We start from the raw sequence: 17,301 nt of genomic DNA, 5'->3' as shown, positions 1-17,301 counted from the left end.
ATCTGAATCGTTTGTCTTCTCTGCTGCATCACTGCATGAAGACAACAACTGACACATTTGTTTTACAGATTGTGATGGATTCATGTGTACAGTTTTCACTTTTTTTTTTTTTAGATATTTGATCACCATTACCTCCCAGAGCTTCTGTACTTTCTTCTTCTGTCAGTAACACATTTGATCTTTTATTAGCAACTTCTTTTCTTTTATTAGATGCATCAAAACTACTTTAAATCTGAGTGTCAAAGTTAATTCTTGACCTTAGAGATAATATTTGACAGAGTCATCTTTCTCATGAGCTTTTAAGTCAAACTACTATAATCTTATATTTTATTTTGTGCACATTTTGCTTCTGATTGGTTTACAGGTTCAACGACTGATTCTTTACATGTCAGAAACACTGAAGAAACCAAACAGTTCTGCAGAGTCAGATGCTGTTTTTATCCCCCTTTAAATCTGAGCGTGAAAGTTCATCCCTCACCTTGGAAACAGTGTTTGAAGTTTCCCACCTGAAACTCTACATCTGATGTGTGTCAAGTGATGAGTCTAAAGTTACGTAACACAGCTGCTGTGTTTACTCCCCGCGCAGCTGCTTCAATCCAGATGAGAGAAGCTCTGAGCTGATAAAAATATCAGTTATCATGTGCTCACAGAAACAAGATTTATAAGCAGCAGTGCTTATTAAGTGCTTTGCAGATATTTTATGCCCTTTTTTTTTTTTGCCCTGGGTTTTGCCTCTCAGGCTCTCAGGCTGCCAGAACTGTCTGAGAAGACGACGTGCAGACACCAGCTGAAGCCTTTTAGACTCTGATGAAGACACAGTAGTGTTTCAGCGTTGACCAGTGTGCTCTGGTCTTTTCTCATCTGAAACCTGCAGACGCTGCTCAGGGCTGAAAAAGTCTTTGTATGTTATTCGGGTTAAAAAAAAAAACACGTCAGCTGTGTCTCAAATCACATACTTCTGTTAGTACACTGTGTACACTATGTAATTACTGGCATGAATTTTGACAGGCTAGTGTCGTCTCAAATCAAACACGGCCGTTGTGCACTTACCGGAAACAACGATCGCAAATTAGCATTAGCTAGAGTTAGCATTCGCATTATCGTTCGCGCTACCAAATCATTACAGACTGCTAATGGCTTATATCCGACAACAGTATAGTGGTGCTTAGTGCTAAAAAACACATGTATAACTTACATTTGTGTAATGTGGTGATGTTCACCGTAGTTACAACGTACCCGGCCGCCATTTCCTGTTTGAAAAGTGGTCCCTCCCCTTCCGCTACGTAGCCAAGATGGCGACCATTGAGGGCGAGAAGTGTCCATAGTTCCACACTCAACTTTTTGCCCGTTTTGAGTGCATCATCCGGGTTCTCACAGTGCATTTTCCCCATACTTCTCAGTGTGAACGCACTTATGCACTCAAAATGTTAAGTGTAAGTACAGAAGTGAAGCGATTTGAGACGCAGCACTGGACTCTTCTGTTGGATTAACCTCGCCTTTCTGCAGCAGTGTTTAAGTTTCTGCAGGTTAATTTTCATATAAATGAAGTGAAACCAAGGAAGTCAATCTAACATCTGAGCATTTAGACGACGATCAGCAGAGATGTGAAGCTCATGTGATTTGTAGTAAACAGACAGAAACATAAAAACACCACAATGCTCCTGTGGCGACCTCACAGAGTGTCAGTAATCCGCAATAATCTGAGTTTTTCTACAAACCGTCCGGCTGTCAGACTGTTGAGATCACAAACATAAAGCAGATTACCTGACGGACCTCCTCCGGGGGGGGGGGAACAGTCCGGTTCAGACAGAGCAGGAAGTCTTTCACATTTCATTCCCCTCTGAACCTTTTATCGGCAGTGTCCGCAAACAAAACCCGCAGGAAGTCCCCAGCCCGAGAACAAAAACAAAGAAAAACAAGGACATGTGGCAGCTGAACAGAAAACTCTTCTCTCTGATTGGACAGAACAATACGAAGAAGAAGAAGAAGAAGAAGAAGAAGCGCGGCGTGTCGAAAGTGCGAAAGTTTTTGCATTCGTTAAGAAATGAAAGGAAGTGAAGTTTCTACATGGCTTAAAGCTTCGGAGTTCTCAGCGCTCGCTCGACTCGGAAAACATTTTGTCATCTTTGTGACAGTAATGATGATGATGATGATGATTACGATGTGGCGATGAAGAGTAGATGTGCTAGCCTCCCGGCGCCGTTTCAGCAGGGCTTTTTGCATAAAATGTAAATCATCATCGTCAACGTCCTGAATTTTTTTTCATTTTCAAATAAGCCCCTCTCCCCTCGCCCTCCCCCGATAGATTTAAAATATTTCATCACGAGCAAGAACATTTTTTCCCCTTTTTTTTTTTTTTTTTTTTTAGCTTCTTTTTTTCTTTGTTTTCGTTGTTGTCGCCGTCGTCGTCATGGCGGTTGTTGTCGTTGGTGTGGTTGTAGTTGCTGTTGTTGCTGAACAGAGGGAGTGTTAAAACGGGAGTTCGCCTCCTGCTCCTCCTCCTGTGTGTGGGGGGGGGGGGTCGCTGCAGGCTATGACCCATCCTGCTCTGTGGAGTCCTCCGGCTGCTGCTCCGCTCGCTCCAGACTCCTCGCTCGCTCCTCGCTGTTCATCGTCGGGCTCCGCGAGGACTTCAGCAGCTTCTCCTCGAGCTCGTGCAGCGACGGCTCCTTATACATACAGACTGCAGGGGGGGAGAGCAGGGGGGGGGGGGGGGAGGGGGGGGGATAGACAGGGGGAGGGAAACGGTCTCGTTAAAAGAATCATAAAACAAACAGCATGAGGATCATCACAGATATCCATCAAATAAACACAAGTATTAACCAACTCAAACCATCAAGTAGAAACTTTACTAGTCTGGTAAAATGCTGGATATTTGTAGCAGAAACTGTATGTTGATGTATCAGTATGGAAAGATGCTTCATTAAAACTATACACAGTATGCATTTACAGGTATGAAATGCATTAATATGTGTTTATAAGTATGTAATATTACATTTATAGGTATTTACATGTATGTTATATGCAAATATGTATGTAGAGGTAGGTGTCAAATATAGATATGTATTTACAAGTATATAATACATAAATACGTACATGTATGTGCAGGTATGCTGGGGTCCAAAGTCTGAGACCACTTTCAAATAGTATATAAATATGTATTTACAGGTATGTAATATATAAATATGTATTTACAGTTATGTAATTTATAAATATGTATTTACAGGTATGTAATATATAAATATGTATTTACAGTTATGTAATTTATAAATATGTATTTACAGGTATGTAATATATAAATATGTATTTACAGTTATGTAATTTATAAATATGTATTTACAGGTATGTAATATATAAATATGTATTTACAGTTATGTAATATATAAATATGTATTTACAGTTATGTAATTTATAAATATGTATTTACAGGTATGTAATATATAAATATGTATTTACAGGTATGTAATTTATAAATATACATTTACAGTTATGTAATTTAGAAATATGTATTTACAGGTATGTAATATATAAATATGTATTTACAGGTATGTAATATATAAATATGTATTTACAGTTATGTAATTTATAAATATGTATTTACAGGTATGTAATATATAAATATGTATTTACAGGTATGTAATTTATAAATATGTATTTACAGGTATGTAATATATAAATATGTATTTACAGGTATGTAATATATAAATATGTATTTACAGGTATGTAATTTATAAATATACATTTACAGTTATGTAATTTATAAATATGTATTTACAGGTATGTAATATATAAATATGTATTTACAGGTATGTAATTTATAAATATACATTTACAGTTATGTAATTTATAAATATGTATTTACAGGTATGTAATATATAAATATGTATTTACAGGTATCTAATATATAAATATGTATTTACAGTTATGTAATTTATAAATATGTATTTACAGGTATGTAATATATAAATATGTATTTACAGTTATGTAATTTATAAATATGTATTTACAGGTATGTAATATATAAATATGTATTTACAGGTATGTAATATATAAATATGTATTTACAGGTATGTAATATATAAATATGTATTTACAGGTATGTAATTTATAAATATACATTTACAGTTATGTAATTTATAAATATGTATTTACAGGTATGTAATATATAAATATGTATTTACAGGTATGTAATTTATAAATATACATTTACAGTTATGTAATTTATAAATATGTATTTACAGGTATGTAATATATAAATATGTATTTACAGTTATGTAATTTATAAATATGTATTTACAGGTATGTAATTTATAAATATGCATTTACAGGTATGTAATATATAAATATGTATTTACAGTTATGTAATTTATAAATATGTATTTACAGGTATGTAATTTATAAATATGTATTTACAGGTATGTAATATATAAATATGTATTTACAGGTATGTAATTTATAAATATGCATTTACAGGTATGTTATATATAAATATGTATTTACAGGTATGTAATTTATAAATATGCATTTACAGGTATGTTATATATAAATATGTATTTACAGGTATGTAATATATAAATATGTATTTACAGGTATGTAATATATAAATATGCATTTACAGGTATGTTATATATAAATATGTATTTACAGGTATGTAATATATAAATATGTATTTACAGGTATGTAATATATAAATATGCATTTACAGGTATGTTATATATAAATATGTATTTACAGGTATGTAATATATAAATATGTATTTACAGGTATGTAATTTATAAATATGTATTTACAGGTATGTTATATATAAATGTATATGAAGGTATTTAATATACTGTATGTAATACACAGGAAGAAGAAGGAAGGGAGGGAGGGAGGTGACAGGGAGGGAGAACATATGGAACAGGTGAGGATGGGGGTCGGGGGGGTCGGGGCAGGAAGGAGGAGTGAGGTGTGAAGGAGAAGGACGAGGGATGAGGGACAGGGAGGAAGAGGAGAAGATGGACTGAGGGAAAGGAGGAGAGGAAGGTGACAGTTGACAGTTGATATTTTTAAATGGTGATGGGGGAGGAGGGGGGAGGAAGGGGGGGTTGAGGGGGGAGACAGAGCAGCTGAAAGCAGAGAAGGAGCTTCATGTTTCCTGTTAAACCTCCATCTGTGATATTAGAGCTTCAGTTTGTCCTCAGACTCAGAGGAAGCTCCTGCAGGACGACCTCTGCTCCCTGCTGATTGGTTCCCCTCTGAGCTCCGAACCCTTCAGACTCTTTGAAAACATCTGATTCACATGCAGGACGTTAAACTGGTCACCCTGCTGTAAGGCTGCTGGTCAACAAACTGCCCCTTTAACTGCTGACTTCACAGTTGACACTCTGACAAAATGTCAAAATAAGACAAATCTAATCTCAGATTGTTTCTTTAGCTCTCTGATCTGAAACTATCAAGATCAAAGGTAAGATTGATGAGCCTCTCTATTCTACAAGCTACATATTTTATCCCTTTTAAATGGAATTTGTTAAATTAAATGACTGAAAGCCTTTTAAATTTCCTGGCCTTAGAGAAGCAAATGCACTCTCATATATTCTGAGACATATAGAGATATTTGCATGACTTGGAAACTAAATTATTAAAGAAATTCTGAGCTCTTTCAGATACTAATAATCATGAGTTTCCAAAAGTTGCACAAATTTTAAACCAAATTTCCAGGAAATCAGTTTGTTTCCATCCGCTGCTGTCGTGTGAATATTAGCAGATAAACAGCTGGTGGCGCTAATTCTCCAGTCGGTGCCGTTAAACCGTTGCAGAAGAAGAGGACGCAATGAGATGACGTCATTAAAAGAGCAAAAGCTCAAACGATGGAAAACATGGTGGAAGTATGACATTTCTGTTAGTTACACTCTCCTCCTCATCGCTCCACACAGATCTAATTTCTAGCGGTTCCACTCAAGTTTTTATGTGCAAAGTTAAAATATTCATCAAAAAGACGGATAGAAACACTGTTTTTATTGTGTTCAGCTGACTGAACTCAGAGCTCAACAGAAACTTCCTTCTAGCAAGCACATTTCCATCCATCTATTTTTATGCACATTTTCCATTTACGCATTCAAAAACCTGAGTGACAACACAGGAAATAAAAATTAAAAGTATCTTAAGCGAGTGTTTCCTCTCGGCTGAGGTGTAAATGTTGTGTCATCTTGTCGTGTGTCTTCTTCTGCAACGGTTTAAAGCTTTAATTCACATTTTGTTTTGCAGATTTTCTGGAAATTAAGATAAAATTTGTGCTACGTTTGGATGGAAACCTATCTTCAGACACACTCCCACATACGCCTCCTGTGCACTGGTTTATAACTCAGCTCTACTGCTGTACATGTGAATTATGCACAAATTCACTCTGCTTTCTGTCTGAACACTCCTTCAGAGTTGTTGGAAGGTGAATCTTTTTTCTCTTTAGATGAAGTTGGGTTAGTAGTTTCCCCCCTGGACATCCTGGACGTCTCTCTGCACTGGAGATGAAACTGATATCCATCTGAAACATCTGACTCTGACAGAAACTGGTGTTGGTGTTTCACCTTCGATGGGTCTGGGGACAAAGTGTGAGCAGGGTTTGGTTTTCTTCACTCGGTTTCCCTTCATGACGACTCCGTCCTTGTTGAGGCCCAGGAACCAGGCTCGGCCCGACTCGTGCTGCCGGTACAGCGTGGACGAGTAGATGACGTAGTAGTTCTCAAACACCGACTCCTTAAACTTACACTCTGCTGTGAAGACATCCTGACACACACACACACACACACACACAGAAAGAAAACACGTCTCAATTAACTTTTTTTTTTTTTTAAATATTATTTTTGTGGGATTTAATGCCTCTATTATAGGGACGGTGGAGAGATGACAGGAAGTGAAGGAAGAGAGTGATGACATGCATCAAAGGTCTGCAGCCAGATTCGAAACCCGCAGACGTTGCAGTTATATGACATGCATGTCAACCGGTACAGCTACCAGGACGCACCAGCATTAACATTTCAAATGCTCGCCTTTTAGTAGAAGTTAAAAACATTGTCTTCAACCAAAAGACACGGGGGGGGGGGGGGGGGGCTGGGGGGGTGTATCAGAGTCCAAAAGCACAAGGAGAGGTTCATACATACAAATCAATCCTTTACATTTCATTTAACTTGTCCAATACAAGCACAAAGGAAACATGCTCTGCCTTCTTCAGTGTGTTACAGTTTATATATCTAATATATCTGATCGATGTGGGGGGTTAAACTTCTCTTTGTCACATCACTAGACGTGTTTTCAGGTGACTGTGCTGATGATATTAATGAGCTGATGTCTCATGTACCTACATGTGTTTCTTTGCTACTTGAGGTACTTGTACTTACTGTGTTTACATTTTATTCTACTTCCACTGCAACACATTTCAGGGGAGAATATTGTACTGTTTACTCCACAAAATGTGTTTCACAGCATTTTTTATATTTGTAATGAATTTATGATGATCTGTTTTAACTTATTTCTGTTGTTCAGTGTAAAATAGATTAATTAAATGTCCTTTGATTCATTGTTGTAAAACAATAAAACATAAAAACTGGGTGAATACTTTTTACACTCACTATATATCTGTATATAGATATAATAAATAATACACTTAATGGAGCCATTTTGCATGATGACTACTTTTAATTTTGATACTTTAAGTACATTTTGCGACTGTACTTTTACTGATTACTAAGATTCTGAATGCAAACATCTTAATACGTCTTTTCATCTTTTCATTTCTATGCAGATGATACACAATTATATCTTCCTGTCGATATTAGTATTTGGTTTTCTGAAGGTTTGCTTTGACTAACCTTCAGGACAACTGTCACCACCACCTTAGCGAGGGAAAGATAATTACACTGATTGCCTTTGAGGAGAAAAAGTTCACAGTCCCACTTCTATTCATCACAGAGCATTCAGACATATTTGGAACCATTTTTGGAGTTTTTAATTATAGAACCGTCTTTTAAGACTACAGAGTGTTTGAAACATTAAGTTTTCTGCTGTGAATCTGAAACATCCCAACTAGGATGCAGCTGGATAAAGTGGTGAATATATAGTATAATACTTCTTCCACCACTGGTTGATACTTTCACACCAACAAAACAAGAATCTGGACGACGATATGCTGTGAAAATGCCCTTTAAAGATCAGATGCGCTGCAGATTTTATTTTATCACACATTTTTCGGCCATATTTAGTTTAACACAGGTGTCAGAAACGTAGTAACAACAAGCTGAAGGTACAATCAGTCATGTTTGACTAACTGGGGACAAACTGGGCTGAAACTGGGATCCATGTTGTTAAGTCTGGACTGTTATAGCCAAACAAAATCCAAATTTAGCACTTTGTAGTTCCCTCCAGATATAACAGGTGTGTGTGTGTGTGTGTGTGTGTGTGTGTGTGTGTGTGTGTGCCCTCTGGATATAACAGGTGGTCAAGGAGGAGAATGGACCAATCAGAGCAGAACAAACACACACAATGCAGAAAGCTGTTCTAATATTAAACACTCACATACAGTTTCTACTGCATCTACACTGTTCAGCACCTTTGTGTTGTATTTTCAAAGTTTTGTTATGAAAGGTGTTTATTTTCACGTCTCTGTTCTTAACTTTAAAATTTCCTTTAAAGGCTTTCTGTTCTTTTCATTTGTATTTTAATGTTTTGGTGCAGTTTTTTTAAAAAACGTTTTTAGTGCATTATATAAAAGCATCAAATCATGATCATATCAAAACTAATGAAAAATATATAAATAAACTCGCCTTGCCTGCTGATATGTTGATTTAAAAAAAAATCGGTTTAATCTATAAAATAGTGATAAATATCCTTCCTATTATCCAAGAATCCAAGTCTCATCTTCAAATGTCTTGTTTTGTCTGATCAACAGTCCAAAACCCAAAAAATATTCATTGATAATATTTTAAAAACTTGATAAATCACTAAATACTCAAATCTAAAGTGTTGGCAATGCTAATGATTGACGAATCGATCGATCAACTAATTGTTTAATCGTGTGGTGATGCAGTGACTGCTTTGAAAACTCAACATGTGAAATTAAAAAAGTTAGCTGCTGACAAAAAACCTTTTTTTTAATGCAAGAAAACATACAGTCTATGTTTCATTAAGTTCACTAAACATAAACTCGTTTTCTTTCCTTAATCAACATTTATTTGTTCTGCTAATTAAAAACAGACCTACAGAAAACGTATTTTAAATTATTTTGCTGAATCAGAAAGTGACAAAACATTCTTGATATATTTTGGTAATTGGAGCATCAAGCAGTGTGATCATACTGTATGTGGAGGGTTTGTAATTCAACAGATATTAGTTCTGCAGACAGGATCAGCTAAACATGAGAACTACTGATGACGACAAAAAGCAGGAAAGGAGGAGGAAGAGGGAAAAGGGGGGTGTGGGGGGGTTGAGGAAACAGAGGGAATACATGATGAAAACAGTTTCTTCTACCCAGCAGGCACTCCGCATCACATATCAAGACATGTGATCATTCAAATAAACAGTGTTTAGATGTCAGGGCCTCCCAGCACACAGCACAACTTCACTTTCAACTGTCTCTGTGAGGAAAACATGCTGTAACATTTTTACTTTACTGCGCAGAGGAAGAGAAGAAGAAAATGTTACACGCTTTATGTTTATCTTTACTTAAGGCTCCAAAGTGCAGTGATACAACCTAAGAAAGTGATCATATAAGAGCAACGTAAGACAACCCAGATTATTTTTCCTACAGCTGCTTTAGTAAACAGACTTTTTGAAGATAAACCCATTTGGACGCTCGTCCTGTTGAGAAAGTTTCCCTGAGATACTATTAATCCAAGCAGAAGAGGGTCTTCATCCTCCCGTTAAAGCAGAAGGTAAATCCCACATTAGTGTATCACACTCTCACTGTCTGCCGTCACTGATCATTGTGTCTGTCTGAGCTCCTCATCCTCAGTGACAGCAGCGATTCTTCCTCTGCTGTTTGACAGCTGGTTCAGTCCTCGCTGTGTTTCTGCAGTTTCACTCCTCATCAATTTAAAAACGCATCACACGAGCCTTCAGAAACTCCTGCAGGTTAAACTGAGCTAACAAACACTTTTAGTGCTGATCGACTCTTAACAGACTCACTATAAACACACTGGAAGAAACTTGCTAGCCTAGCAACATTAATGCTACAAACAACGCAGTAAGAACACTGTACTCTCTCCATCCAAAAACAACATCTGATGTTCAGTGACTCCACTTTTACAAATGTAATTTCCAGAATAAATCATGGTCTTATATTTGGGCTGATATTGTAACAGCTTGTTGAAAGAGTGGTGGTGTTTTCCAGAGTAAATCTAACGATCAAATGTGGAAAATGAGGAGTATTGCTCTGTAACTTCTATACCTACAGTGTGCTGCAGTTTGTGTCATTAATATAATTCCAGATAAGCCTGCGTAACATGAAAGGATCTTAAATAATCCTATAAAAATAATGATGAGATATACTATTAGCAGGATGGTTGTTTGTGGTTTTGACACATAAATCAACATATCATCTGCATATAAAGATATTTTGTTATTAAAATTTTATAGGTTTATAGGTTTATCGGTTCATTAAAATCAACTTGCCTTTAAAATAGACTTAAACCGGCAACAAGGGCTGCCAGGACTAATGCCAAGTCCATGTTCATATCATGCAGACCATAAATACGAGCTTCTAGTTGTAATTAAACAGTCTGAGATCCGACTAACCGACAAATCTTTAACAGCTATGATTTCTTACATATAGTGACAAGAACAACAAAAGTGTAAAACAGTAAGTGCCAAAAATTCTACAAAAGTTACATGTAAATAAAATCAAGTATTTGTAGTATTTATATCTTTGTTGAAATGACACTGTGGTTGCATTTTACTGCCTTTAAACAGACTTCAACATCTTACAGAGAAAATCTGCCTGAGGAGGCTTCCTGCAGTGAAAACATGTCTACTTTATATCTCTAACATCTCTATCGTCTCTCTCTTCCTCCATCACGCCATCTCGTTTCTTATGCTGTGCACCAGCAACTGAAGAATAGCATTTTAAAGTTTTATAGAAGGAGCAGACATGAATAATGGATGCTGAATGAACTCACTGAGGCGAAGCAGCAATACAACAGCGAGTAGCTGCACTCTGTCTGCACTGCAGACTGATCAGGTCTGTCCTGTTCTTATTAATATTATTAACTATTGTGTTACTATTATTGTGTCTCAATATGAGTCAAAACCAAAACGCAGGACCTTCCTCAAATGTGAGGAACTTGATCTGTCAGATAATGTGACATTTTGACAGAAATATCTTGAAATAAGAGTAACTCTATCTTGTGGTCAGGATATTTTCTGTTAATCTGTTTAACAGTTTCCATGCCTAAGTGTCCTTTAGCAACAGTAACGATTCCTGTGAGCTCCAGATTCAGACAAAATGAAAACAAACTTTTCCTTTAGAGCTCAAGCTGCAGCCTCAAGATCAGTTTAGGTTGTTTGTCCTCAGGTCCGATTTTTCTACAGAACAGCAAATGTTGTTCAGCAGACAATTTTACTTTCTCAACATCACCTGAACGCAGCACAGTAACTGCAAAGTGACAATAAATAGTCTGATAATTGTCAAAATCAATACCTGATCATCTGATCCCTTCAAATCTGCAAAAAAAGTAGCAGAGTGTTTGGAAAAAAATGATAAATTATTATTTTTTTAAAAAAGTAGTGGACTTCAGCTGCTTCGCAGTAAAATCCCTCCAACTCAAAGCCAAGCAATGAGTCATCCGTGTGAAAGAGACACACATGCTAGTGTCTGAGACAGAGATAAATGTTGATTTTTTACAGTATTCTGGGTTCCTTTTTATCATCAAGTTAGCAGGTAAATACTGGATGCATATCGCATATACAGCATGCAAATATTCTTATCTGGTGTTGAATAAAGTTGAAAAATACTTCACATTTAATACGAAAGAGATTATCCAGGGATTTTCAGGGGTCTGGACTTGCAGCCTGTACACTGAGGCACACAGTTAAATCTTATTTTTATCCCATGTTATATCTCCATCACAATATCCTAATGTGTCATATATTATTTATTAAGCTGAATCAACTCGCTCACAAATGTTTAATGCAAACTCAGAAACATTAAAAAAAAAAGCTGTCCGGACAGATGGTTGAATGGATGTTCTTACTGATGTGTAGAGGAATCCCTCAGCGTTCATGGCCACATAGAGTCCAGCCTTCACTCCCTGGATGGCCACAACCCTCAAACCTACTGGGATCAGGTTAAACAGAGCTGGAGAGAGAGGGGGGGCGAGAGACACAGAGAGACAAAGAGAAAGAAAGAGAGAGAGAGAGAGAGAGTTGATTACTGAAGAGGTAGAGACAGGTCAAATGTTCCTCTGAAGGTGTTTTTCTACAAATTAATTGAACAAAAAGGCATATTTGTTAAGCAGCAGCCTGTACTCAGACATGTTCTGTACCTGCTCACTCAACAACATGTGACACTGCGTTACTGTACAGTGTCGTAGGTTTTTTTTTACTTAACGGTGGTTAAAATAATGTAGCAGCTGGATGTGACGCTTCCAGCTGATAAAACCAGAGAAAAAGACACTGAATAACAGAGAGATTGTGGGGGGGGAGTGGAGAGAGAGAGGGGGGGGGGTGAAGTGATGAGAGGTGATTTAATCCTCGGGGACAGAGAGCTGCAGTGTGGGTGAGGATGAGGAGGAGGAGGTGGAGGAGGAAGAGGCCTGTGGCGATGGCTGCTGTTAATCCTCCTTTATTTAACTCAGAGACAGAGATGATCTGAGAGAGAGAGAGAGAGAGAGAGAGAGAGAGAGGGAAATTCAAAACATCTCCTCCTCCTCCTCCTCTCTTGTCCTCTTTTTTGCTTCTCTTTTCCAAACCAAAGGATTTAAAGGAAGCAGCAGGATCTGTAATCCTGAGCTCATCCAGCTGGTCCACAAGAGAAGGGACAGAAAAACACACATCTACAGCCGGGAGTCGAACCTCAGGACTAAACGGTGCTGGTCTTCACTTAAAGGACGGATTCACAAACATCCAGGTGTCCATAGTAACAGTGAAAGAGGTTTTAATCATTCCTCCTGTTCATACTGGATATTAAAAGATCCTTCAAACGTGCTTTCAATGGAAGTGATGGAGGCCAAAATGCATTTAAAAGTCTCTGTGAAGCTTCTATTCAGCTGGTAAGTATAGTAACAAAAAGAGGAACTTTGGCACTAAAAAGACTGTAACGTTGAAAGATATCTACTTGATTTGACTCATTTGGACGCTGAAGCTTCATATTAGCTTCAGATCAACTTTTAAATACATTTTTTTTGTACAGAAGGAGGACTGTGGATTTTGTCCTCCATCATTTACATTGTAAGGTCATTATGACGGGATCTTCTAATGGTCAGTATGAACAGGAGGAATGATTACAGCAAGAAAAACAGGTTTAAGACACACTTGAAAAACTGTGAACTCGTCCTTTAATGTCAGCAGTTCAGAGTAAAAGATGGATGACACTGTTTCCAAATTGTACAAATCACCAAAGTGTTTAGGGATTGTGTCCTCGCTCTGTTTCAGCCGTCCGTCCACACTAAAAAGAGTTTTTCCACAACGGTCCCAAGAGTGTAAATCTAGAAATCAAAAGTGAAACCTTTGCAGAATGATATCTAAGTTAAGCTCAGCGTGGCAGCGAAGTTAAGAACGACTTTATGTCTCCTTTAAGTTTCTCTGACATCATTTAAATGTAGTAAAACTGTGGTGAGACGACGTTGTAATTACAGAATAATAATTTTACCAGCAGCGCAGCATGATGATGGTTTCTGGTTAACAGAGTTTATGAGCTGAAATGAAAACACTATTTCATACTCGTTCCGCTGTCTGATAACGGAAACAGAAAAATAAATAAATGAGAACGACTACATCATGAATTCAGCTGCGTTAAAACACATTAATGATGAGAAAGACTGAACACTACTGTCGTTAACCTGTGTTTATGTTAATTTAGTCACATGTGACATTTGCAATAATTAAAAATGTTTTGGTTCAGGTGTCGGCTGTCAGGCAGTTTTGTTGTTTGCCTGTTGAAAAGACTGAAAACGTGATGAACATGATGAAGGAACATGTCACCCAGATGTGTTTTTAGATCAGAAAACTATAGAAAATCACCAGAATGATCCTTTAAGAAGGTTCATGAAATGGACTTTGTGACGCCGTCAGATGCTTTTTTGGGGAAACAGGTGAGTTTTGGTGGGCGGAGCTTGAGAACAGGTGGGAGTTAAAACCTGCAGCAGGCAAGAGACTCACTGTTGTCGCTGTTCTCGTCCTTGTTTCCACTGATGGTTCCATCAGGCTGCATCTGCAGGAAGAAACCCTGCTCGCTGAAGAGACGCGTGACGATGCCCTTCAGCTGCGGCTCTGAAAACACAACAGCACACAAACACACCACGCTCAGAGAGAGAGACACTCGCAGAGACAGAGTTTGGACAATTTCCTCTGCAGGTAGTTTGGGATCAGTGTGTTACTGAGTGCTACATCTGCACCCATCTGTCCACTCTAAACACTCTCACCACATGTATAATTCAAGTGCAGGATGATATTTGATGTTACAGCGGCTACATATGCTGCTGCGCTGTCTGCGGACACTTTACCTCTTCACGTCTCTCTCTCTCTTCTGTTTCACTGCTCTTCTCTGTTCTTACGTCAGTTCAGCTCCTCTTTCATATGACAGAAAACTTTCTGCTCCTGTTTTTTTTGACGGGTTTTTAATATTTTCGCTCGACTAAAATGTTTTGTATCGCATCTCTTTTATCGTCTCTTCTAAACATATCTTATTTTATCTCCTCTCATTGACTCATCTTGTCTCTGGTTTTATCTCATGTCGTATCACCTCATCTCACTTCATCGTCTGTCATTTCTTTGTTTCCTCGTGGAGGCGATTCACGTCCTCTGAACTGCAGCCGCTCCTGCAAAATGAAACCACTGAGTCCTTCACAGAGCAAATTGTATTGCATGCTTAATTAATAAGGCTGTTGTTCAGTTTGTTGCCTAATAAAACATCACACACACACACACACACATTCACACACACACACGTCGGCCACACAGCGAACGTCCCTTGAGCAAGAAGAAGCCTGCGTGATGGATTCAGCTGAGGATGTAAATGAAAGCTGAGGAGACGAGGTGATGCTCCAGATGACAATGTGGGCCAGAAGGACTCATCACTGGCAGAAATAGACCAAAATACGGTGAAGCTAATGTGGAGCAGGCTGCTGTGCTACTTAACGTTCAGACAGACAGACAGAAGAGTCTCAACCACAACAACAAGAGACACGTTTACAACTGAATCAAAACCGTCACATCGTTTTTTTTTTTCCTCTCTCTTCACCTGTTCATCATCCACGCTCAGGAGGAAGCTGCTCCTTTAAAAGGAAAAGAAAGGAGCTAACAGTTTCCCTCTGCTCCCAGTCTTTGTGCTAAGCTACGCTAACCTGTCTCTCTACTGGACACACAGAACCCGACTCTGCAAATGAAGAGATGTCAGCATCCTGTCTCTTAGCAACAGTAACCAAGATCATCATCGTTTCCAAACCAAGTCATTTTTCCTTAAAACCTTAAAACTGACAGAATATCATGACAGACATCTTGTCTCTCCTCAAACACCTTCGACCGAGACAAACCTTTCTTTGCTGCACTTATCGATGAACAAAAAGATAAAAAATGCAAGAAAATAAAACACTTAAAATCATGAATAACTGCTGTGCATCACTGCTCTTCCCTGCAGTCGCTCTGTGGATGAACTAAACACTAGTTTGCAGAGAACAAACCATCTATCAGATACAACATATGGTTTTTACACATCTAATATTTTGGCATTTAATACTTTAAATTGATGACTGCAGTAAATAAATAACCAGAGAATCGTTTTCTGGACACGTTTGGGCAGATTTGCACATTTATTTCATATTTCATGGAGCTTTTCTTGTGTCTTATGAGCTAAAAGTCATATTGAAAACATTATTGACCAATAATCAGGGTGAAAACTAGTTTTTTTCTTGTTGCTATGATAGTAAATGATTTTTAAATTACTTTAAATGTCCTTTGATTCACACATAATAAAAATAACAGAACAACAGAAGCAGTTAAAAACTCCTAATTTCACGTATTTGTCGTGAGAACCACAGCTGTATGAAACAATCCATAGTTCTGGTTGATGAGCAACTTGTTTTTTTTTGGTTAAACCTATTAAATACCAGAATACTGATGAAGAAACTCTTTTAAATATCATGAATCATCATGACTTCATGTTTGAGAGCGATGATGTTCACCGTGACTCACTGGACAAACATCTGTGAGTTCATCACTAATCCAGAGGAATTTCTCCTGCACTAAACTATATTTAAAAGTGTTTTTATGAGGAGCTGTGAGTTTTAACACATCGATGAGTCTGATGAGGAGGAAAGAAACACCTCATCACATGCTGCTTCCTGAAGCAGAGACGTGAGGAAAATGACACATCCTGTAAAAACCAACTCTCTGGTTTAAAACACAAAATCTGTCTTTTTCTGGAAGCTTTTACACCACTCACTCACTGTTTGGTTATAAATATTTAATACACTTGCTAACATTGAATTTATAAATGAAAAATATAAATGTTACAGAAGAAATATGTGCTGAACTCATAAAAAAAAAAAAAACAACTTTTTGCAGCATCACACTGAGAATTCGGAGGATTAATTTGTTGTTCGTAAGAAATGTGATCAAAAAACATCAAAGGACGACAAAGTGCTGATGTGGAACTAATCTCAGCCGGTGACTCAGCGATTACTTCAGCAGCTGCGGAGATCTCGAGCCGCCTCTGTTCTTCTCTTCTTACAAACCTGAGCAAGTTTTTGGAAGAAGAAGTTTAAGAGTTTCTGGACTGTAAAAACTCTGAAGGAGCTGATCAAGCAGAAGCGTCGTATATAATAGCTCCTTTAACAAGCTGTTTGTTGTATTGCCAAGAAAAACATGAAGCTTGGTCCCAAGCAGCAGGGAGGCGGCTAATGAGACTCGCAGCTCATAAATGTATAAATGCTGAAACGCGTCCAGCGGTCCGACTCTCCGCGTCTCACTTCAGGTCTCCTTAATACACGTCCTCTTTATTCTCTTATATGCCTGCTGACATCATCAATAACCAAACTCATCTCATGTTTTTTAATAACGGCGTTAAATATTTAAACTCATGGATGAAAATAAAACAGATGTTTAAGATACTGTGAGAAC

At 37.6% G+C, this 17,301-nt stretch overlaps 1 protein-coding gene across 4 annotated transcripts in view; it reads right to left on the bottom strand.

Annotated features, from left to right (window-relative positions):
* Positions 1-1,278: 1,278 nt before the first annotated feature.
* Positions 1,279-17,301, bottom strand: part of LOC122984388 (fibroblast growth factor 12-like) — a 51,444-nt gene continuing 35,421 nt past the window's right edge. For 3 of the 4 annotated variants that reach the window (XM_044354794.1, XM_044354793.1, XM_044354792.1), the window contains exons 2-5: positions 14,344-14,454; positions 12,219-12,322; positions 6,564-6,762; positions 1,279-2,683 (exon numbers count right to left, since the gene is read on the bottom strand). In XM_044354794.1, the coding sequence (XP_044210729.1) occupies positions 2,532-2,683; positions 6,564-6,762; positions 12,219-12,322; positions 14,344-14,454 (566 nt within the window). In that variant the 3' untranslated portion in view covers positions 1,279-2,531. Of the gene's footprint in view, positions 2,684-6,563; positions 6,763-12,218; positions 12,323-14,343; positions 14,455-14,687; positions 15,817-17,301 lie in introns of those variants that run through there. The other variant, XM_044354795.1, reaches the window with a different exon arrangement.

The sequence above is a fragment of the Thunnus albacares genome, chromosome 6 (assembly GCF_914725855.1).
Source record: "Thunnus albacares chromosome 6, fThuAlb1.1, whole genome shotgun sequence".
NCBI classification, from domain to species: Eukaryota; Metazoa; Chordata; class Actinopteri; order Scombriformes; family Scombridae; genus Thunnus; species Thunnus albacares.
This window is presented reverse-complemented; position numbering and strand designations above follow the sequence as displayed.